Genomic DNA, 23,171 nt, shown 5'->3' with positions numbered 1-23,171 from the left:
GGAGGTCAACTACTAAGCCACGCCTACCTCCGCTATTTAAGACCTGACCTCGTGGTGACCACTCCCTTCTTTTCTACCTACACCAACCAGCAAGCAACACCTCCTCCTCCGCCGCTGCCTGGCGGCCCTCGCTCCCGCCGGCGAGATTTTCGTGTATATATTGATGTGTTACTTACGTAAGAATTTCTAGAATGTATTGCATCATTTTTTTATGATTTACTTCCCAGACCTGTTTGGATTGTGCTAAGATCGTCTGATGAGGAATACAAGCGGCAGCGGTAGTCGACCGTTTCTTCTCAGAGTGTGGAGGAGATAAACGACTTCATTAAGAGTCTATGCAGTTCACTGTATAGGTTCTGGAGTAGGGTCAAGTAATCTAATATGTCTCTCTATGGGGCTATAACCTGTTTATATTAGTGGTGTGTTTATAAAGATTAGGGCATGGCCAGTTGAATATAAACAATTGTTTTTGTTTTTTACTTTTATTTATGCGAACTTGTGACTTGAGAAGGGTGACCAGAAGGGAAGACGACAAAAATTATTGGGGAAACAGGGAATCCCAGTGCCACGGCATCCCCTCCTCTTGAGGTGCCCCTGCCGTTCACTATCGATCAACTGCATTTATGTGAAAAATAGAAAACGTAATAATTAAGTTTTCTTCTATATTAAATAGCACTGGACCCACAAAGGACAAAATCATTTAGTAGAAGGGAGAAATTAAACTAGTTACCGGCTTTTTTCTCAGAAAAATTAATTTGTTTGAAATATGCACTGTGCCATAAGACATCATGACAGGACCAAGGAAGTATTTTGGCAAATAAACTTTTACAGGACCTAGCACGGATAAGAACACGCCATCTATTAAGTGTAGGCAATATCCTCCAGAAATGGAAGAGCTAATTAAAGCAACAGGAAAAAACCTCATTTAACATTAATACTAATGTTTTTAATATGCATGTAGCAATTTTATATTTTATTAAAAAATATTTGAAAGTTTATATTTTCCATTGAAGAAAGATAAAAGCGGAACTCAGTATTCACCAAATTGAAATACAGATCATGAAATTTCCGATTCCATACAAAAACAAGAATTTAATACTGTACTGTTAATTGTGGCTTTTTCGTGTTACTGTAGATCATTTTTAAATAAAAAACGTGAAAAAAACTTCAGGGAGAATAGTGAAGTGTCAACCAGTATTAAAGTCTGCATCAGGTCTTGTTGTGACGCGTCTTATTGGTTGAGTGCCAGGCAGGTGTAAACAAGGCAGAAGGTACCTCACAACAGAAGGTACTTCAGAGTTCATACCTCACAACACATCCTACAATGTTCCTCTAAATACGTATCGTGTGTGTAAGTATAATATTATTCCTCTGTTTTACATCTCTATAGATCTAAGAAGACGTATTCCCTTTTGTGACTTTTTACGTTAAAACAACATAATTTTGTGCAAATTTGCGGTTTCTGTTAAACTGAAAATGTAATTTTTTATTTCAAAAAATGCTAATTTGCACAAAGATTTAAAGTCAGATTTGAGTAAAACCCACCCAAAATAACCTATTCTCATACTAAAAGAACAAACCAACCTAACCTAACTAAAAAAAAGTTATTTGCCTCAAAGATAAATGTCAGAATCATCTAAAACAGCAAGAAAACTAGTGAAAAAATATATTTTTTCTGTGAAAAAATGTGATGGGTGGTTAACGAAAAATTACCTAAATTTTTCCATAGAAACATGACAGGGATGAAGGAAGGACCTAACCTAACCATAAAAACCCGACCTCGGACCCCCCCCACAGTTCTCAGTTCATTGTTTCTTCAAGGGGATGTTGTGTTTTTTTTTAAGTCTCCATATCTCAGCTATTTCTCGTCAGCGCAGAAAGTGTCATAGAAGACATTTATCTTATTTTTGTTGGTTGCAAACAATAAAATAACAGAATTCAAAACCTGGCTACTATCCTAAAGTGACCTAAATTTGAGATTGTGGCAAAGCTGGCAGATTTTTCATGCATCACTGTTGATATAGGCTGCCAGTCAGGCCTCCTCATGTTTATTCTTATTTATGTATGTGCTTCCAGTACTGTTGATTTCACTAATTTTATTTGTATTGCTTAAGATTCATTTTAACGTCATTGCCAGTTTCTATAGAATGAGTTAATATTTTAATATTTGGACTTACAGATATAGGTTACGTAACCTTTCAACATTCTTGGATAGTCTTTATTTTGGAGGCAATGTCGAAAATTAAATTATTTACCATAAATATTGCAACGAAAAATCTGCCAAGTTGTCTGTCTGCTTGCTTACAACCGACCTGCTCAGTCCGAGCATGCCTCCACATCCACAAAAAATGTAAAATTACACCATGACCCTTCAACAAAGTTCCTTTAATTTTTACCAAATCTCAAAATAAGTACTTTGTTTAATATGGTGGGGGGGTCCAGGGGGCAGCGTCCCCCTGGCTAGGAAGTTAGGTAAGGTTAAGTAGGTTTCATTTGTTGGTTAGTTCTATATGTCTCTTTGAAATTTTCTCATAAATAGGGATTCTCCCCCAAAAAAGTCAGATTTAAACAAAGCACACCAAAATACACTGGAAAAATATATTTTCATGTAAAACCCAAAGGGGATGTTAAAATGAATCCTTCCCTTTGTTTTAACTATTGTGTATGAACTATTGTACTAACTCAAGCAGTTGTTGTTCCAGTATTGTGCAAGAATTGTACAGTGTTTGCCATCATAGTGGTACAGTTCAGTATTGCAGACTGCTTTACCTCTTCTTGGCTGATTTACTTATCCATGTGAGTTTGTTTTGGAAACATTTGATACCAGAATAGATAGATTATTAGTTTGATGAATTTATCTTTATTGTTGACATTTTTGGAATTGCTGCATGTGTGTGTGTGTACAGTACTGTAACAAACTTTTGTGAAGCTTAAAAGTATTTGAATATATATATATATATATATATATATATATATATATATATATATATATATATATATATATATATATATATATATATATATATATATATATATATATATTTTGCTTATGGGTCATTCAGCAAATGACCTATTGCTTGTAATATCATCTGCTAGAACACCCTTGGGTGAGAGTGCAATGTTCAGGAGGCAATATGTGCTCTTGAGGTAAGTACACTGTCTATGTCCATTTACATCAGTTCAAGTGCTGCTTTTATACAACTCAGGCTCAATGGTTGGGTTGCTTTAAAAGCTAATGATTGAAAAGATGAATGGGAGCAAACTCTTGAATTAGTTTGCTTGAACAAAGCCTTTCAATTGTTAACTTAAGTTTCAGACTTTGCTTCACACAGTCTACCTGCCTCTCTCAACTATCACCACTTATTATTATGCTCTGTCCATGCTTTTTAGGATTTTCTAAAAGTGAAATTTGTTTTACTCTGTCTGGGGCAGGATATTCTTTCTCTCTCTCAACTTACTGTACACTCTGAAACAGTAACAAAGTATGTGCACCAAGGTTTACCAGCAGTGTATTTTACATGGCCTTTTATATCCAGGCACATGGCATCTCAGGCAAAACATTGATGTGGATGAAACACTGGCTTCAAGGCAGACAATCTAGAGCGATACTAAATATAGTACAGCATACAATCTGAATGGAAAAAAAAATCTCAATGGAGTACCACAAGAATCTATCCTTGGACGTACCCTGTTTGATAATCTACATTGTCGATATTTATAAAAACCTAGAAAGTCATATAATCAAGTTTGTGGATGACATGAAGATATATGGGAAGGTGGCAGGTCAAAAAGATATTACAACTGTGCAGAAAGGTCTGTCCAAGCTTTTGAAATGATATCAGGACAGACAAATACTTTTTGATAAAGCGAAATTTAAGACAATACTGTACACTTGGGACACAACAACCTGAAACACAACTACAGGTACTGTAATATGTGAATAACATATTCTTGGAAATTCTTGATAAGGAACAATATACCCCCCCTGTACAAGGTAATCATTGTGATAGACCACAGCAAGTAGGAGCAGCAATAATATTAATAAAGAAAAAAATCGGGAATTATGAGTCATAGTTTCAAATACAAACATATGAAATTGCTCCTTCAGCTTCATAAGTCTTGTATGACCTCATTTGGATTACTGTATGCAGGCATGGAAACCATACCTCCAGAAAGACATACCTGGTAACATCTCAAGAAAAGGTGCAACACAAATACCAAGATTATTCTAGAACTAAAATATCTCAATTATCCAAGTAATTTGAGTGCCTTAGAACTGACAACTATTCAGACAAAGTAGATACGTTTAACTGTATACTTCATTCTTGTAAACAAGCTCATGGGTAGATGACATGCAGAGTGAAGATAGTAATGATGATACTGATGGTAATTTTGACTTAGGGCGAGGTAGTAATGGTGGTAGGGACTGTTTAGAGGTGGTACTAGAGCACACATGGAATTACGGTAATACTTATGGGTATTTTTTATAGTAATCCATTTTTTTTAAGGTGTGGCTTATATTTGGTAAGATATGATATACAGTACTCTATGTATATACAGTATATGGATAAATAAATATGCCCCAAAAAATTTCCACTTATGGGAATAAAGAGAAACAATTCATAAATGAAGAAGCTCACAAAAGCAGTAATAAAAGTTTTCATATCCAGATTTGCAGTTTTACCGAACTTCACATTTCTAATCCAACCTTGAAGATGTCTTAGCTTTTTAAATACTGTACTACTGTAGTTAATGCAGTACAGTACAATAGTTTTTTCAATTACTTCATTATATTAGTGCTACAGGAACTTAAAGTAATCAAAATATTTTTTTTTACTTGTTTCAGCGTACAGTATCCTGAACATGGACAAAATTAAAGTAAACCTGATAAATAAATCTGATTGAAAAATGATTTAAATAAATAAAATCACCAACCTTGGTATAAGAGATAAGGGCATAAGTTTTAAGTGGTGACAGTATTAGTTTACAGTAACAGCATCATTGCTTTGATATTTACCCTGCCGAGTACGATGATAATACATGAGTGTAATCTAACCTTTCCCTGCTAACATGAGCTGCCTTGTGAAACTTGTCATGTCTGGCATGGTTTTGTTTCCACAGATCTTGCTGTCTTCTTTGGAGTAAATATGAACCTTGCTTGTACCAGTCATGTTCTCAGTCTCTGAATTTGCTTTGATCAGAATGTGGGTCATGAGCTCAACGATTTTCATAATTGTCAGTCTCTGAAAGTTTGTCATACCTGCTGAACCACTTAAGATTCCAGTCACCCTCTGCAAAATGCAGTTGTTCCCCCCTCCCTCCCTCCCTCCCTCCCTCTGACGGACAGCCGAATGGCTGTTTATGCAGCCTTTGCACTGATCTGAAAGCAAATAGACCCTTGGACAAGGTTGGTTGTTATGGCAGGTCACTTCTCTCTTTCCCTACCTCTCTTAGTGAGGTAATAATATTACTTTTTACTGAATATTTTATTTGAATATGTATTGCCATCACTTTCAACAAATTCCTCGGTGTTTATATAGCATGGTCTTTTTTTATGTTACAGGTACAGTACTGTCATCTCAGTTCATTCCTTATCCTTAGTATCTTAGTCACTGCAGGCAGCTTATCTCTATTGCTTCAGTGTGGTGGCTATACTGTACATGAAACATTTCCCTACAACAGGAGTTGTAAACACTTTAGTATTATCATCATTGTTTTATAATATGAGCTGTATAGATAATGATTACTCTAGTATCTCTAACTTCCACAAGGATATTTTTGTTCTTCTATTTTGACACTTCATAAATTCTCTTCTGTTATTGTGCATGTCTCATTGGGGTGGAGGAGTTAGTTGTTGTGCCTTACCCCCTCCCCTCTTTGTGAGCCAGGGGGTACCCTCTGAACCATTACCCATGGAAGGAGATCTAGTTAGAACTGAAGTGCCAATTTAATACCACATGCTTCAGGTATGGGCCACCATCTTGGGGATAGATACTGTATACAGGTTACCCTATTTATGCCAGGAGTTGCTTTCCTAGAAAAGGCTGGTACTGTATAAGTGAACCTGGTATAAATAAATATGGGGTTCCATACTAAAAGGGTGGGGAGGAGGGGGGATTACATTCTGAGCCACAGTGGTTATCCTGTGTAGTGGACATTAATTTGGGCTTTTATGTCTTTCCTCTATACTGTACTGTACATCCACATCCTCTTTACTGATATGTAAAGTACAATACTGTATTTTTTTTTATCTTGGAGACATCTTCATCTGTTTGACATCTAAGGGACATTGTAACATTCATGATATTGGTGCCTGGGAACTGACTGCTTGGTATAAGTTCCAGAATGAGACCAAGGACACTACTAAAAGGAGGAGTTTTAGAGTTGGCATACGGTATTTTTATACAGTACCATCATCACTGTTTTATGGCCATTTTCCTCACTTGCCTGGGTTACCCTTCTCTTATGTTATAGTTAGATTAACTCTTTTAGGGTGTATGTCTGTTAAATGAGTGGAGCATTTGTAGTACTGGGTACCTCCTCCTTCCCTGTTTTAACTGGCTTTTAGTAATGAGCTGCTTGGTAACATGATTTGAACTAGAAATGGAAGATTGATCCTGAAAACCTATTTTCTAATGGAGGCCTAAGTCAGGCATCTTGGATATTTTCCCTTCTCCCTTGGGTTCATAGTCAGTCAACAGGAAGTAAATAAAGTTAAGTGTATTGGCCATGAAATCAAAGATGGTGTTCGTTAGCTGTGCATAAGGTACTGAATAGGAAGATCAGCTGTCACTGGATCTCTTGCCCACCAGAATGCAACTATTGCTTCTAATCTCCCCCCTGGAGGGCAATGGATATAAAGGGGAGGAATTGGCAACCATAAGATTATCCTCTGCTGCCAGGGGTTAACACTTCACTTGATGGACTACAATCCCTGACCATATTACATAAATTAGCAGCTTGGCTTTAGGGCTTACCTAAAAAAATTAATATTTCAGGAGCACTCTGCCATTTTTAGTGATGCTTTTGTCATATATTTTGGAAATACTGTAAGGAGTTAAGTTAGATCACCGGGTAAGTTTAAAACTTTATGGGAAGATAAAAAAAAAACGATTTACTAGTTATTATCTGTCAGATACTGTGTTAAGTTGATTTGATCAAAATTGGCTTATAAGATAAACTATTGCAATTATTATCAAACAACATCACTGTTGCAGCAATAGATTTACTGGTAAAAATAAAAAATTTCCCTCATTTTGTATTATTATATATAACATTATTTTAATTGATATCAACAGAAAAAGTCTATACAGGTACAGTATAATAATTTGGTATGAAGTAATTTTCAAATATACTTTTGTCTTAAAATAATTTTCTCTCATCAACCAGGACTGATGCAACTAAGTCGGTCTGCAGTATACACCATGTTGCAGACACACGCAGAAAAAGACCGCATAATTATATCCCTTCCACCTCCATTTATCAGACAGGTAAGGCTGTGTTGCTCAACCTGAGTTTTTTTGTTTTGTTTCTCGTTACTGATTATCAGAATAAGAGGAAACAGAGGTGATACATATTAGTACTGTGCAGTACACAGTATAAATATGCAGCAGGTATTGTACTTGATTTCCATGGGAGTTACATTTTTTAAAAATTGGCCAAATTAAACTTAACATTGTACAGTATGGAAGAAAAAGGTTTGTGCTCTTGAGTTTAAGGACATATTAAAGGTCTCAGCTGGTAAATGGATAGTTCAGTACAGTACTCAATGTGACACTGTTAGGATTATCTGTACTGTACTAAATACAATTACAGTACTGTACATAGATTGTAAACATATTTGTGCACTCTACTCACTGAAGTCTGTCATTCATCAGTATTTGTGGACAACCTGGTTCACCTGCAGTTTGTAGTGATCTTTTCAGACTGATTCCACTTAATCCCAAAAGATGTACCTGTAGTAGTTTCTTGCGTTGGTTAGAAGTTGTTGTCTCAGATGCTCGGTAAATACCTTCCACTAAAGTGCACACACATGGTCACAAATGGACGTCTGGAGATACTGAGTACAGGTGTGCTTTGATTTATGTAACATCAATTTATGAAAACTTGCCTATACAAAAAAAAAATGTTCCAGTGTTTCATTATACGAACAAAACCACACTTTTACAAAACAAAATTGTATGGTATTTTTTTGCAGCATTGGAAGATGCTGAGTTTCTGACACAGGCAGTCTGTGCTGAACATATACTGTATAATGAGCAATGTACTGTCGTGCAGACTAGTGTGTGGCAATGTTTCTGTACTTATATATTAATTAAAAAAAAGTGTGGTTTAATTGCATCTGTTTACATTGCTGGTGGCATGTTGCCAAGTTAGACTCATCATTGTAGCCACATCTCCCTAGCCCTTTCCCTACTAGGCTGAGTAGTGAGCTATGTTATAGTTATTTTTCGACTTGTAATGTTGAGTAGATAACATAATTTATTTATTTAGTTTTCTCTGTTACATGCACACACAATCTTTCATACAGAATATTAAAAACAGGAAGAATTATCATAAGGTCAAAAACGTAAAGGGAATAAACGTTTACCTGTATTCGTGTTTGGGAGTTAGCACTTAGACTAGGGAGGGGGGAGCGGTGTGGGGGATCTCAGCTGTTTGCGTGTCCTGTGTATAGTGAAACTTGAAACGATCACCAAATAGCAATTTTTATATATTCCTCATATTAACAAATGAATAGGGGTACCTACAGTAATAGTACTGTAAACGACTGCAAAGAAAGTGTTTATTCTATCCTTGTCCGAAGTGTCACTATGAGTGTGTTGGTGGCATCAGTTCAGAACCCCATCAAACTCCATGCACATTTGTGGAGTATTTTTTATGAAATGGTATTCATCTTTATAATATTATTTATTATTAATTTATCTGCCATATAAAGATGCTACTGTATACGTATTGATCGAAAAGTTTGGCTAACAGACCACCAAAAAAGAGGCAGAAATTTATAACTGACCACTTACAGTTTCCCTTAAGTAGAATATATTCTATTTGTATTAAATTAACTTGATACTGTACTGTGCTGCTTTATTAATAATGTTACGATTAATACATATTCTTAGAATTATCGTATCCCACAAAAAATTGCTTAAGAATATATTTTTATGTTTGGGAGAGTTATTTCCATAGGAATGTACAGTGTCTTCCTTTTTAATTATAATGGTAGTCAATGGGAAAAATGGCTTCGGTTTATGAAAAATCAATTTCATGTTTTTCAGGAATGTATCCCTTTTGTAAATTAAACTCTCTTGTATAATATTCTCATGTTGCCTTTTATGACCTGGCTGCTTGAAAATTAGATTGTGGTACTCATTTACCCTTTTATTCCTACCCAGATACCTAGTTCACTTTGAAGCAGAGTCCTTTGGAAATGCGAGATACGGTGCTGGTCATCCTGATGTTTCTGCCCCATTTCAAGTATCCTGAAGCAGACATAAGCCATATAATGATGCCATATGTTACCAACAGGAATAATTCACCCTCAGAAATTTCTCAGCTGTTAGGTACCAAACAAACACCATGGCTGAAGGATGTTTATTGCAGTGCATATCTGGCAGCTCCAAAAGTCATACCCATATGTCTAATAGATGCAAACATAATTATAAAAGTACATTGACATGGAAAGGAATGGATGCAGTTTTGATTAAAAATAGTTGTAAAGAAGAATATGATGATGCAGTTTAGCTTGAGTGTACTACTACTACTACTTTGCTATCACTCGGAATTGAGTATGACGATCATCACAGTTATGATCCAATGATATGAGTTATTAAGGATGTCACCTTCATTGGTGAGTTCTGAGGTGACTAAAGAGGCCGATACAAGACCGACAGGGTTGATCACAGATGTTACACATGTGGAGGGCTACATCTAGTGCGGGAGGGGCGGCAGCAGCGTCTTTCCAGCGTTGGAGCTCTGTAAGCATGTCTGCCTGATGCGTGGCTCCACCGGAGATTTTTCGTTCGGGGTTTACTCCTGTAGCCTTATACCTACCAAGGTTAATCCGCAAGGCAGCGGGGCGGTGGTTGGTAGGCGCCAGGACGTGTCCACATGCCAGTGGGCCTATGTGCTGTCCCTCTGGGGTCCACTGCTACTCCGAGATCCCCTGCTGGTCTAGCCTGGGCTCATGAGGCACCCAGTTACCGTGTGTTGCGACGAGGAGGCACAGCAGGAGTCTTGATGGTGAAGAGGCTGTGTACTGGCAGGGGAAGTATTATGCAAGTTGTTTCCCTGTTCGCCAAGAGAGCTAGCCAGCGGCGGTAGCTGAGAGTGAGAGGAGCAAGCAGTGCTTGCACCTTAACTCTTAACATAGTGCTGCCACATTAGATGCATTTTGCCACCCTGTCAGCACAGGGAAATGTCAGGAAGACATATTTACCCAACCTATTGCACCAAAACCTTTGACTGCCCCTTGTATGTTTGCAGAATTTTATTCTTTTCCCATTAAAATGTTCTGTTAACAATATGAAGTAGGGAGGCTTGTGTCATGTGATTTGGCTTAAAGGATAGTGAGGCTCATGAGGTTGAAGGGATGTTGATCTTTGTCTAGTTTATTTCTCCCGACACTTAAACACTCGTGGATAAGCCTTATGTATTGTAATTTTATATGAGATTAATAGCTTTAGTGGAAAGAAACTACTGTTGGTCTCATTATTAAAAGCAGTTATATTAACAAGAGTATTAGACAGTTCTCCACAGGTGTTGATGTCATTTCCTCTGGGCCACCAAAGGTAATTTTATAAGTTCAGTGCATTATTGTAATACAGTACAGTACAGTGCTGTACAGTACATGAGTAAACTTTAACCAGGATTACTGTAATTTAGTGCTGGGTATGGTGGCACAGTGATTGTGTTGCAAATTATGCATAACTGCTTCAACAATTTTCTTAAATTTATTAGTTACAGATTATCTGGCATTCAAACCTTAACTGTAGGATACATTTCAGGCTTCCCCTCACACCAATGATGACTTTGACGAATCTGTTAAAAATGCAGCATGTGGCAACCGCACTCTGCAGGCTGGCTTGAAAATATCCAAAATGATTGTTCTTGGGGATGTGGCCACTGGCAAAACCTGCTTGGTCAATAGGTGAGCAAGAGCAGTATAATTTGCATAGTAAATGTTCATATTATTTTACCAATAACCTTTACTCCTTCATCACTACTGTGCTTAGAACTTCTCTCATTAAGAATACTGAATAGATATTATATAATGTTGGAGATAGAACTCAGCCATGTTGAACTCCCTGCCAAACCTTAAACCATCTAATAAGTTCATTATTTATGAACACTTCAACTTCTCTTTCTAGTACAATAATTAATTTTTTTTAGATTTTTAACATCCCCTTTCTTAATGACTAATTTTTCGAAGACATCTTTAATTTTTTTATTTTATCCTATGAAAGGTTTTTTCAAATCAACAGAATAAATTTATGTACAAATATCTAAAGGGTTCTAAAGCCATTTAATTCAAAATTCTCAACCACAAACAGTATACAGTAGCTTGTCAGCTCCTTTACTTTTTCTAAAACTAGTTTAATCATCACATAACTCACTCTATTGTAGATTTACTTCTAATTAAAGTACTTTCTAAAAAACTACAGGCATGACTTACTTAGCTAATTGCTCTAAACTGCTGCATAAAGGCTCCTGACTCTGTCGGTAAAAACATAAATATTTTGTTTTGAGATTGTGGAAGTTCTCTTTTGACATAAATAGAATTGAATATTTTAGTAAAACATTTAATCCCGTTTCTGCTCATTTGGCGAAAAAATTCTGTAGTGTTTGAATGGGCACAGGAATGACAGTTGCTGCTATAGAAAAATGAAAGTTACTGAAAATTTTATAAAATCACTGTGGGCATTTTAGTCTAAGGGGTAATCTTATTGGAGCTCAAAACTATCATTGTCTAGAATATACTGACAATGGTGATCAGGCATTGTAATATTATTCGAGCTATACAGTATTAAATATAGATTTGTCTTCCAGGTTGTGCCATCAAGTTTTTGATGCAAATTACAAAGCAACAATCGGAGTGGACTTTGAAGTTGAAAGATTTGATATTCTTGGTATTCCGTTTAATCTTCAAATGTAAGTTAAATGACCATAGTTTTTATTTAAATCTCACTTTATTATAGGATTCTTTAATATATGTTTAAAGTAGCATCAACTGGGGTGAATCGGACCAGCAAATGACAAAGGTTTTAATAACTCCCTGATTTTTTTATTTTGTTTTGCTGAAATTTATATGGAATCATACCTACACAAAGCACTTGTACAGTTTTTGTTTTAACAGCTATTGTAGCTACTTATTGAATTATATAGGAGTTATGTGGACTGATTCACTTGCAGTTCTGGAGCAAAGATGGACCAGCACTGGGGTGATGTGGACCAGGAACAGAATTCCTTTAAATTGTTGTTTTCTTTAGTATTTTTTTGTATAATATCTTGCAAAACATCTTTCACATCTCTCTACACTACACACAACATTCTATTTTTCAAAGTTTTATTTATTTTTTCCCACAAAGCTGTGCATTTTCATGAGCGTTCTCCAATTACTGTGTTTTTTGCTTGTCTGTGCTTGTTTGATAAAAAAATAAATAAAATCATTACATTACTCTAATGTGTTTTAGAAATAAAGAACATATAATATAAAACTATAAAATAAGAAAAATGAGGACTATGAGTGTGTGTGTGGAGTGAATGTGCATGTGGAGGCAGTGAGCTGTAATTGCATTGCTGAAAGTCAGCTAGCCAAGCTCCTGCCCCCCAATGTTATGTCAAGGCATACTGTTACGTGCATAGTAGGTTAGAACTACCCTTGACAACCAATTACTAAATGAGCTGTATACCCCTGCCAGACGTACTGTAAATGAGTATGTATTCTTGACATATATATTGTATAATTTCATATTTTTCCTAACTAAAATTACATTGTTTTGTTTTGGGTGTGAATAGTTATAATATTAAAGTCGGTAACACTGTAATAACATTAACACTGAGACGTTGGTTCAAGTATGATGTTTGGGTCAGTCTGCTCAGTCAGCAACCCATATAAAGCCGAGGGTTTCAGAGTCGGCTTGGGTAACCTCCGGACCTTTAGACTGGCCTGTGTTGTCAGTTGACTTCTGTCTTTGATCAATCAGGTGATGTACTCATGGTCTTCATTGTTGAGGCTGGCTGGCTGTATGTAGAGTTTTATGTATTTTTGGTCTTGAATCGTGTGTTGATTTAGTTGTCAGTGATATTGGCAACCTTAAAGTAATCTAGTAAGTTCATGTGATTAGCTTTGTCTTTGTTATTAGTGGTAAGCATTTGTAAATATAGTTATACTTTTTATTAAAGTTTCTTTACTCCAATCATCAAGTATTCATTTATGAAAAGGGGTTGCATTCAATCCGTACATTATGCCGTGGTTGGAGTTGTTCTCGATACAAATTAAGAACCATATATTGTAATTCTCTTTAAATACCTTCACTTTTTGTTTGTTACGAGCCTTACCCCTTTGACACGTAACAATACACACACACACACAAACACAAGCTGTGAATTAATTTCATTGTTTATCATAGCAATTTTTGTTAATTTTTTATGCATTTTGAAATTTGGTCAAATTAGGCATGGTCCACATTTTGATCCAACATAGGTAAAAAAGGAAGATTAATTTTTTACCACATTTTTTTTTTTTTAATCTTAAGCAAATTTTCTAAGAGTATTGTGTCCAAACTGTTGTTCTTCCAAAGTGAAATTCACAGGCAATTAGTGTTTGGTTGTTTTCAATGTAATTGGCAGGTGGTCTCTCTATGTAAAAAGTTCATGTGAGTGAGTGTAGGTAATGAGGTGTGGCACACTGATCTGATGTGTAGGATGGCAGTCAGACTGAAACACGTGTGGTGTACTGCGCAACACCCAGGCACAGATGGTCAACCGCATGCACTAACACACAGACCGTCCGGACTGATGCTGGATTTTCTGGACTTTTTATTTTTCTTGTGATTAGAGGGGTGGTTGTGAGCACCTCAGAGAGTCTGATAAAAAGAGAAGTCTGGTGTACAGAGGGTCTATTGTACAGTACTGTACAGTATATGTTCTTCATTCCAGCCACCCTGAAAAGCTTGCAAGATTGAAAAACTTTCTTGTTAAGCTTGGTGCATCCATTCCATAGATGAGAAGAGATTAAGGATAACTGATTGATAAATTTTTTTATCCAAAGTTTATTTTAATTATTTTTATATTTTATTTAACAGTTGGGACACTGCTGGGCAGGAACGGTTTAAGTGTATTGCTGCCTCATATTACCGTGGTGCACATGGTAAGTTTCTTGAGCATCTCACTGAATCCTAACATTTTCATACCACCTGTACAGCATTTTTACCATCTCCTCCTCCTCTCCAAGGCAAAGGTGTAGGGCATCAGGGGGGGACTTCTCCATTACACTATTTGTTATAGAATAATGTAATTACTGCATTGTGTAAAGTGTAATACTGTACCATAATTTCATACAGTAATAATAAAAAGATATAATTTTTAGGGGTGAAAGTAGACATTATTAAATGACATGAGTATAAAGGAATTCGTTGACAAATGGCAGTGAGAGAGTGAGAAAGAACATGTACATGCTTGTCAATAAATGATTCATCACTTCAACTTAGCTATACTGTATAATTTTTTTATGCATTCTTACAGTTACTACTGCTGTATATACTTATTGTGTTTATATCATATGGGTGTAGATGGACATGTGGCTAGCTGATGAATTAATGAGCGTTCAGTATACTGTGATAATGATCAAAACTGGATGTTCTCAACAATATTCTACCTTAGAAGATCAAAATCTATGAACATCAATCCCAAAATAAGTGGGCATTTTTTGGCTTTATCTACATAAGAATTGCATTGCTGATATTTATATTGTTTGCTTCTTTACAGCGGTAATGGTTGTGTTTGATGTCACAAACATTGTGACACTAGCTCATACAGCTCAGTGGTTGGAGGAGGCGCGACAAGCCAACCTAAATTCAAACCCCCTTGTCTTTCTGGTGGGAACCAAGCGTGACTTAATGGTAAGCTTGTTCATATGTACTTAATAGATAGCTTTTCAGTTTTAGAAGAATTGAAGTCAAGAGAAGATATTGAGTATACAGTAGACTCGCAACTTACGCGAGGGCTACGTTCCTGGGACCTTGCGTAAAGTCAGAATGGGATGATTTTTTTAGGTCTGGTAATATTGTCCTCTTCGCTGATGCATTAGGGTCGTCTTTTCGCTGATGCATTATGGGTCCTGTGTGTGTTTGTTTACCTTTGTTGGCGCCAAAATTAATAGTATACCTGCTCTCATCATGGACATTTTTTCCTCCAAAGAATCCAGGGCAAGTCCCATATCAGAGAGAGAACGGGATTTATTAGTATATTTGATTGGGGAGGAGAAAATATTACAAAACAAAAGTACGTGTGGGAAGCTTGTTTCGTTAAAGAAGCAAGCATGGTCATTGGTACTGAAGTGGATATGGACCTGTCAATCAATTTAATTGATGAGGACCACAGTTACTATGCTCAAAGCATGCCTTCCACAAATCTTGTGCATGAGATTAGCTTCACAAATCCTGTACCAGAGCCTGCCTGCAGCAGAAGCCGTGACATACCATTGCAAGACAAAAATTTGCAACCTAGCCCCTCAACGTCCTCTCAGAAAAAGAAAAATAGAACGTCATTATTTGATGAAAACTAGTATGACCGACCCACCCAACAGGAAAAATAGAGCCAAAGAAGAGGAAGAAAATAATAAAATATTTTGGAGAACACGGCAGCAGTTGGTAGATAAACAATTAGAAGAAACAACGATCAACATTCAACTTGCAAATAATCAGAAGTTGCATTCAGATTTTGAGTATCAGCTTGTAAACATAAAGATTCAAGTTGAAAAAAAAGTCAAAATGATGGGAAATAATTGTGTACAGTACAGTACAGTATAGTATTAAATGACTCTTGTATTGGGTGTTCTCTCAGTCACCCTTGTCACTGTTTAAGGGTTAATAGTGCAATCAGTTAACAAACAACAAAACCAAATGTAATTCACTAAATAACTTGTGATTTTCTACCTAACTATACATTATTTTAACCTAACTTAGCATAAATTATCACATGCCTTGGGCGAACTTACTATTACTGAGACAGGGGAAGCTGCTGTGAAGTCCTCTATATTAGCCAAAATACTGTATCATATACTGCATGCTTATTTCACATTTTCATTAAATAATCAAACTCCATCTTTCAGTGAACTTGTTTTATTATGCACCTAATTCAGTATTTCACATATTATATCATGATACACTGTATCAAAGGTGTTTTTGTATGTTATGTTACCATCCTTGTAACAATGCCCTCCCAGTGAAATTTGCCTCTACCCATTTAATATTTTTAGGCATAAACCTCTCCTGTTTATATTTTCCAGATAGAAACTCACTTATAAAACTGCTAAAAAGTGGCATTAAGTACCTTAAATGGACTTACTTTATTAATATATACAGCATAAAGTTTGGAGACGATTTTCTCTCAGTAAAATTTGCCTCTATCCATTTTAATATTTCTAGGCAAGAACGTCACTAGTTTATATTTTCCTGACAGAAACTCACTTATAAAACTGCTAAAAAGTTTAATAGATTGCCGTAAATGTGCTTACTCGATTAGTACTAGCGTTAGTAAGATGAGATGACTCCAGCTGCTTGCATTTGGCAATAACAGATTGACAGGCAGCACAGCTTTTGCGAAACTCGTAATATGACGGGGAACACAGCTTTTGCACTGTCATAATATGGGCCGTAAAACCAATCATGTAAAAAAAAAATACATTTATAAAATTACCAATACGTGTTTCTTTGTACATTAATCGTAATGACTATAAATATTCAATAAAACTAACAAAATAATTATGAAGAGGGTGACGAAAAGCAGCTAATAGCTACCTCTTCAAAGTTAAGTACTATTAGTTCGTTTTCATGTCACAACATTCATTCGTGCACTGCAGTAAAAGGTTCTTCACAATTAAAAATACGGCTTTTGACATGAGGACATTCTTCAAGGGGAGATGTTCAGTAATACAGCTGTAATCATCATGGTGACAACAGTTGTTGACAACCAGATTTAGATGTCTGATTTTCAACCCAGAGAGTTCTGTTTCATATTTTTTTATTGTTGATGTAATAATTTTTTAATAACCGTTTTATACAGTTAAAGAACTTAGTTGTTGAAGTGCAGTAGCAACATTACAATAACTGATTTTCTTTAAACAATTCAGATAAACAGTGTTATCTCCAAATACCCCCCATATATTTACTTTTTGGGGGACTTTCTCATTTTATGGACTGGGGTCTGCCCCAATTAGTCCGATTTATCAAGGTTCTGCTGTACCTTTTCTTCATTCTACTTCAAGAAAAAGTAGAAGTACTGTACTTCATGTTACTTCAAATCAAACTAAAATGTTATAAGTTTAAAAAGTATTCAAGCACTTGAGGTAAAAGTATCACTACAATAAAGAATTTGTTAAAGAATTAAGACGATATGTAGTGCCAATACTGCACTCAACAAACTAGATAATTCTGGTTCACCAGGCTGCTGCCCATAGCCTGTAAGCAAAAAGATCCCAATAATGATAATAATAACAACAGTAAACTTGGTTTATTTTAAATGACTCAAAGCATTACTGTGTTTGCTTGAGGAAAATTAAACACCAATAATTATAAGTAGGTACGTACATATACTGTTCTGTACTATGAAGTGAGGAATATAATCCCATCATTTTATGCATGTTCAGTTAAATATTTATAACACATACCTTTCATTTAACCTCAGTTAAGGTTGATTTTTAAAATTTGTATACTTTTGTAACCCCTTTTGGGACTCGGTCCTCAGTATGCACATAATACTGAATTATAATTGGCAGAAACCATGTTGCGCGATCACTGAGTTCTAATTGCCTGGGAAAATATCACACTCACTGCTTAGGCACCCAGAATAAACTAATGAGATAACACAAGGCCCATCAAAATAAGTAATGAAGTATGAGTACTGATAATTGTCTGAAATGTTGCTCAAGTAAACGTACTGAGAAAAAAGTTACTCCTGGGTAACATATTCATTTGAGCTAAGTAAACCATTCACCTTTATGTGGATGAAGTCAAGTTACTGTACATATTTTACTTGATGATAAATGAGTAATTTGTTTAAATTTTTTTGTATAGAATGTTTAATTAATGTAATTTTGCTTAAGAGATTATGTACTGTATGTATTTACAGGATAATTTTATTTATGAATATGTAGGAATTCTAGAAATAGCTGTGATCCCAAAGTCACAGACACACATAGGGTGGGGATGGAAATGATAACAGTAGGATCCCAATCAGATTGAATTAAGCTTTTTTACCACATTTTATTGACACTAATCAATTTACAGTACTATGTTTATTCTAAAAGTTCCATGACAGTTCCCATTATATTTTTGTTTAGTTTGGACATACATATAGATGCAAAGATTGATAGTTTAATGGTTGAACATAAGTTAATCTTGAACAGAGTGAAGGGGCATATAACCAGATTGAGGCTCAAGCCAAACGTGTTGCTCAAGGCTTAGGAGCAGAGTACTGGGCTGTGTCATCCAAGACTGGAGATAATGTGGAAGCTCTCTTTCTCCGTGTGGCAGCACTTACCTTTAACCGAGCTGTGCTTCAGGAGGTCCAGGGTTATGATCTTCAGAAATTTGGAGACTCTTTCAGTAAGTATTCAAACACCCTGCTTATTTTATTTTTAATTTGTATGTCTTTACTAGTTTGAGAAGTAAATGAATGTCAATTGTAAATGTTGAACCATTTATATTTTTGTGTTCCTCTTGGTTACTGATGATCTTGAAGTAGATTTTGTATTTTGTCCCTACTTGGTATGAGAGGAACATACAAACCAATATACAGTACTGTACTGTACTGGTAAATACAGTAATCTCTTGCCAGCCATGGGTCTTATGTTTTAGAATTATTCCATGATTAGTAAAACTGTGGTTGGCAAAGGCGGGGGAGGGGTGGATTTAATGGGGTTTGGCAAAGTGACTCTTGACAGACATACAGTACCTTTTATGAACATGATACAAAATATGAATATCACATACTGTACATACATAAAGATGACTCAATGAAGCTACAACAAGGGTGACCACATAATGTAGTCTTAAAAATTACTGTATCAAAAGCTGTGATGTACTACAGTAGAAATGAAGACCAGTTTCTTCAGGTCTCGGAGTTTTGCCGGAGACCTTTCGTGACCACAATTTTATATATTGATTTTCAGTTGTTGGGAGGGAGTCTGGGAAAAATATTGGGTTTTCCAATTTTTTGGGGGGTAGAAAATTTGTGTCACTATCAGGAAATCTCTCAAACCTACCTGGAACTGCTCTGTACCAATTATTCCAGCTAATGGGGAGACTACTTACTGATAATTGAGTCATTTTTGCATATTTTTACTCCACATTGTTGGTAATTGGGAAGGGGGGGGTGTCATATTTCCATAACTACTGTATATATACAGTGGGGTATGCTATAACGAATCTAATTGGTTCTAGAACCTTGTTCGTTATAGCATTCGTTCGTTATAGGATTAATCCGTTCCAGGCCCCCAAATACAACCACTTAACACTGAAAAATATAATATAAAATTGTAAAAATTTTAAAAAATTGCATAAATATGCATCTAAACCCCTGAAATAAAGAATATCATTAATACTTGTAATAAAAAAACCAATAAATTAGTAAAAAAAAAAAAAATTCGTTGTAGGAGTTTCGTTCGTTATAGCATTCTCAATTTTATAGGTAAAACCGTTCGTTATAGGAATATTCGTAGTAGAATCCATTCGTTATAGCATACCCCACTGTAAATCTTTTGGTGGTTGATAAATATTTCCATGGCTAAAGGTAATATTGACCCACCATCATCCAGTGATTTGAACCCCTCAAAAACACTTGTTTGAACTGAGACCCTAATTTTGTACTGTATTAGACAAATTTTCCTAAAAACTCATTTTATGCACAGACATCATCCGAAGAATAGGCCCCAAAAATGCTTGCCCAAAGATTTGCTACCCCACCTTAACCTACTTGCAGTTTAAGCACCATGATGATACCTGGGGGCTACTGTTTGGGTGATGGTGGACCTTAGAACTCATCTGAAGATGAACCCCCTTATTTGAATTGAATTTAACCACTGCAACACAAAAGAATGCACAGTGAGATTTTTAAAGTACTGTAGTTTGGTTACAAAAATACAAAAGAGGCAACTCCAGTCATAACTGTTAATGATGGATCCTGGCTGAAACACTGCTATTTCCTCAGCGCCAGATGCTGGTTTGGTGCTTTTGATAACAATACTGAATTTTTTTTCATTAATATGTAGTGTTACTTGTGGTGCAGATCTTCGGGTGACTGTGGCCTCTGTAAGCACCTGGAGAATGGTTCTTCCTAGCTTATCCCATTTGAAGTCTGACCACTCTGATGCTACCTGGGTGGCTATTTTTCAGGCGATCCATAAATGCCAATATTGTGAAAGGTCTTGGTCTTGACTTCTAAAGGTCTTGGTGTCGGACATGGTCTTGCTACCAGTCTCTTATCTCAACAGTCAGGTCTAAGTCTTGATTCTCAGTCTTGGAATTAGTGGTCTCCACTACATCACTGATCAAAAGTATAAGAGGTTTCAGTCCATCCTCTAGCCATATAATGATTTCTCCACACAATATGTTATTTGTACAGTAGCTAAAACAACTATCTGTGCATACTTTGCGGGAAACAATATGAAACCATGGACAATAAATTTTGGTATATGAGGGCTGTCACTAGTCGCACGTAAAATTTTGGAGTATATTGACCCCCACCAGCACAGATAATTGTTTTAGCTACTGTACATACTGTACTGTACAGTATGTACAAATAATCACTCCGAGATAATGTAATGTATTCACTTAGGAACACTTACTAAGGGTATGGATGATGTGGAGGAAAATATACTTCCCGTGTGAGACAACTTCCCTTACTTTCCATTCATGTTTAACTGGTTTTGCTTATGGCTACTGCTTCTTTTTATTTTGGGACCTCAAGTAAGGCTGCCACAATGCATTAACTGCCTGATTCCTTGATAAAGGGCTGGAATTAATGTTCTGTGTTTTATCAACACACAATAAAGATAGGTATACCATATAATATCCAGGAATTACAGGTACTTTAATGTATTTTTGTCGGCTAAAGAAAGTAAAAATTTTCTTGTATTTGTAAAGTACAAATTTTCTCCAATGTTTATATCTTAATTGTAATATTAAATTCATCTCCCTCAGAAATAGGTGAAAAACTGGACAATGCTTCTGAAGCTCGCAAAAAGTCCAAGTGTGCTGCTTGTGGAAAGTAAGTTACACCTTATTTATGAAAAAACAATACCTCAATATTTTGTAAAGCTTGATCTCAATTGACATATTACATTATTCATTAGAGATGTACTGTTTAGATGTTTTGTCTGCATTGATGATAAATCATTGTCATTATTATGTAAACTTGATGATACGCCTAAAAAATAGCAAGCTAGTAGGCCTCAAAATATACTGACTTTCGTTCTTTTGACGTTGTGAAGATATTGTTTCCTGATATTGGTGCCATCATTTGATAAACACAGTGAAAGAAGCACAAAGCTAATTATCTCTTTCTCCAGTACAGTACTACAACTCCATGGTATATATACCAAGTTCTTATTCATGGTCTACTGAAGATTCACTAGGTGCACTTACTTTGGCTTTCCAAGTGACATAGGCTTATGCACATTGCTAGGTGTCAGTCATTTCATATCAATCTAGTTTTAATATTTAGAGTGTATAAAAAGGTGCTTCATGTATTTTGCTATTAGTAGGGCTATTTGGGTTGGTAAGTATAGCCTCAGATATATTTTGTGATAATTAATATGAGAGTAAATCCAGTATTTTGGGCATTTTATCTCTATTGATTCATGTTCTGAGTATATAATATGGATTGTAAGATACACTGCTGCATTTCCATGTAAGCATTGTTAATACGATACTTATGTTTCATTCATATTCATAGTAATCTTGGTTTGTGTTTATTAAGTTTTGTATAATGAATGGATTTGCCTTTTTGGAGAAAGGGGCTATCTACACCTGCATTGTGATATTTGTAGTTATATGATATCCTCTTACAAGTGTTTTATACAAATACTTTTGCCTGATGAAAGGAATCACTGCTCAATTGTAAGTATCAACAGGTTTTACTTTTAATTTAAGGATTTACCAATGGCTTCTGAAGGTTTGTCATGCATACCTTTAGCATGTTATAGGATAATTGTTTAAAAATACATTATTCAGATGATTATTTGTACAGTATGCTGTAGTCAAATTAAAACAAAATATTGTATTTTTTGTGCTTACTGCATTTAAAAATAAGGTATGCTGGACAGTTCTTGATATCTTTGTTCACATATTACCTGCATTAGTACTGCAGTGTTTCACTAGTGGCTGAGTTAGCCTGACAGAGTGCCCAAACTAGAATCCATGGCATAATGTACACACTGCAATCCTTGTCAAAGTGCTTTAATATTATTTTTTATATAATGTTCCAATGTTCAATGCATATATATATCAGTGGCATACCGTGGTTGCACTGATGAGGCATGCAGAACACCCACACATATCAGTTATCAAATCAAATATCAAGTAGGATATGGCCTTTCTCTAAGTAAGGGTTGTCAAGCTTTTATAAACACCTATTTTCTTAAATTATATCAGTGGCATCTGACAAAGTATCTATTATAAATCATTAAATAAACGGTGCAAAAATACTTATGGCAAAAGAATATTAAGCTTTCAGTGTGATCTACAGTACCTAATTAAGAAATAAAGTAGTTAAAAAATGACTAGGCATCATGCACAACGCTGGCCCTCTGTAAAGTTGCCAATGATCTTATTGCTGAACATTTAAATAATGAGTAAATATTTTTCTTTATATGATCTGATTTTTATTTCAAGTAAAACAGAAAACTGAATAACTTACCCAAATGAAAAAAAAAACTATAACTGAAAGCGGAC

At 35.6% G+C, this 23,171-nt stretch overlaps 1 protein-coding gene across 1 annotated transcript; it reads left to right on the top strand.

The window, feature by feature from the left end:
- Window positions 1-1,219: 1,219 nt before the first annotated feature.
- On the top strand, window positions 1,220-23,090 carry LOC121861302 (ras-related protein Rab-34-like). The gene is made up of 8 exons (XM_042358943.1): window positions 1,220-1,351; window positions 7,390-7,490; window positions 11,004-11,146; window positions 12,046-12,147; window positions 14,304-14,368; window positions 14,986-15,119; window positions 18,626-18,824; window positions 21,420-23,090. The coding sequence occupies exons 2-8, from the start codon at window positions 7,395-7,397 to the stop codon at window positions 21,488-21,490; spliced, it is 810 nt and encodes a 269-aa protein (XP_042214877.1). The 5' UTR covers window positions 1,220-1,351; window positions 7,390-7,394; the 3' UTR covers window positions 21,491-23,090.
- Window positions 23,091-23,171: the final 81 nt, after the last annotated feature.

Source organism: Homarus americanus, unplaced genomic scaffold (genome assembly GCF_018991925.1).
Source record: "Homarus americanus isolate GMGI-L3 unplaced genomic scaffold, GMGI_Hamer_2.0 scaffold44003, whole genome shotgun sequence".
NCBI classification, from domain to species: Eukaryota; Metazoa; Arthropoda; class Malacostraca; order Decapoda; family Nephropidae; genus Homarus; species Homarus americanus.
This window is presented reverse-complemented; position numbering and strand designations above follow the sequence as displayed.

Coding starts and splice junctions, on each gene's coding strand:
- LOC121861302 (XM_042358943.1), top strand. CDS start 7,395: ATGCAACTAAGTCGGTCTGCAGTATACACCATGTTGCAGACACACGCA. Junction 14,369..14,985: donor ATATTACCGTGGTGCACATG/GTAAGTTTCTTG, acceptor GCTTCTTTACAG/CGGTAATGGTTGTGTTTGAT. Junction 18,825..21,419: donor GAAATTTGGAGACTCTTTCA/GTAAGTATTCAA, acceptor CATCTCCCTCAG/AAATAGGTGAAAAACTGGAC.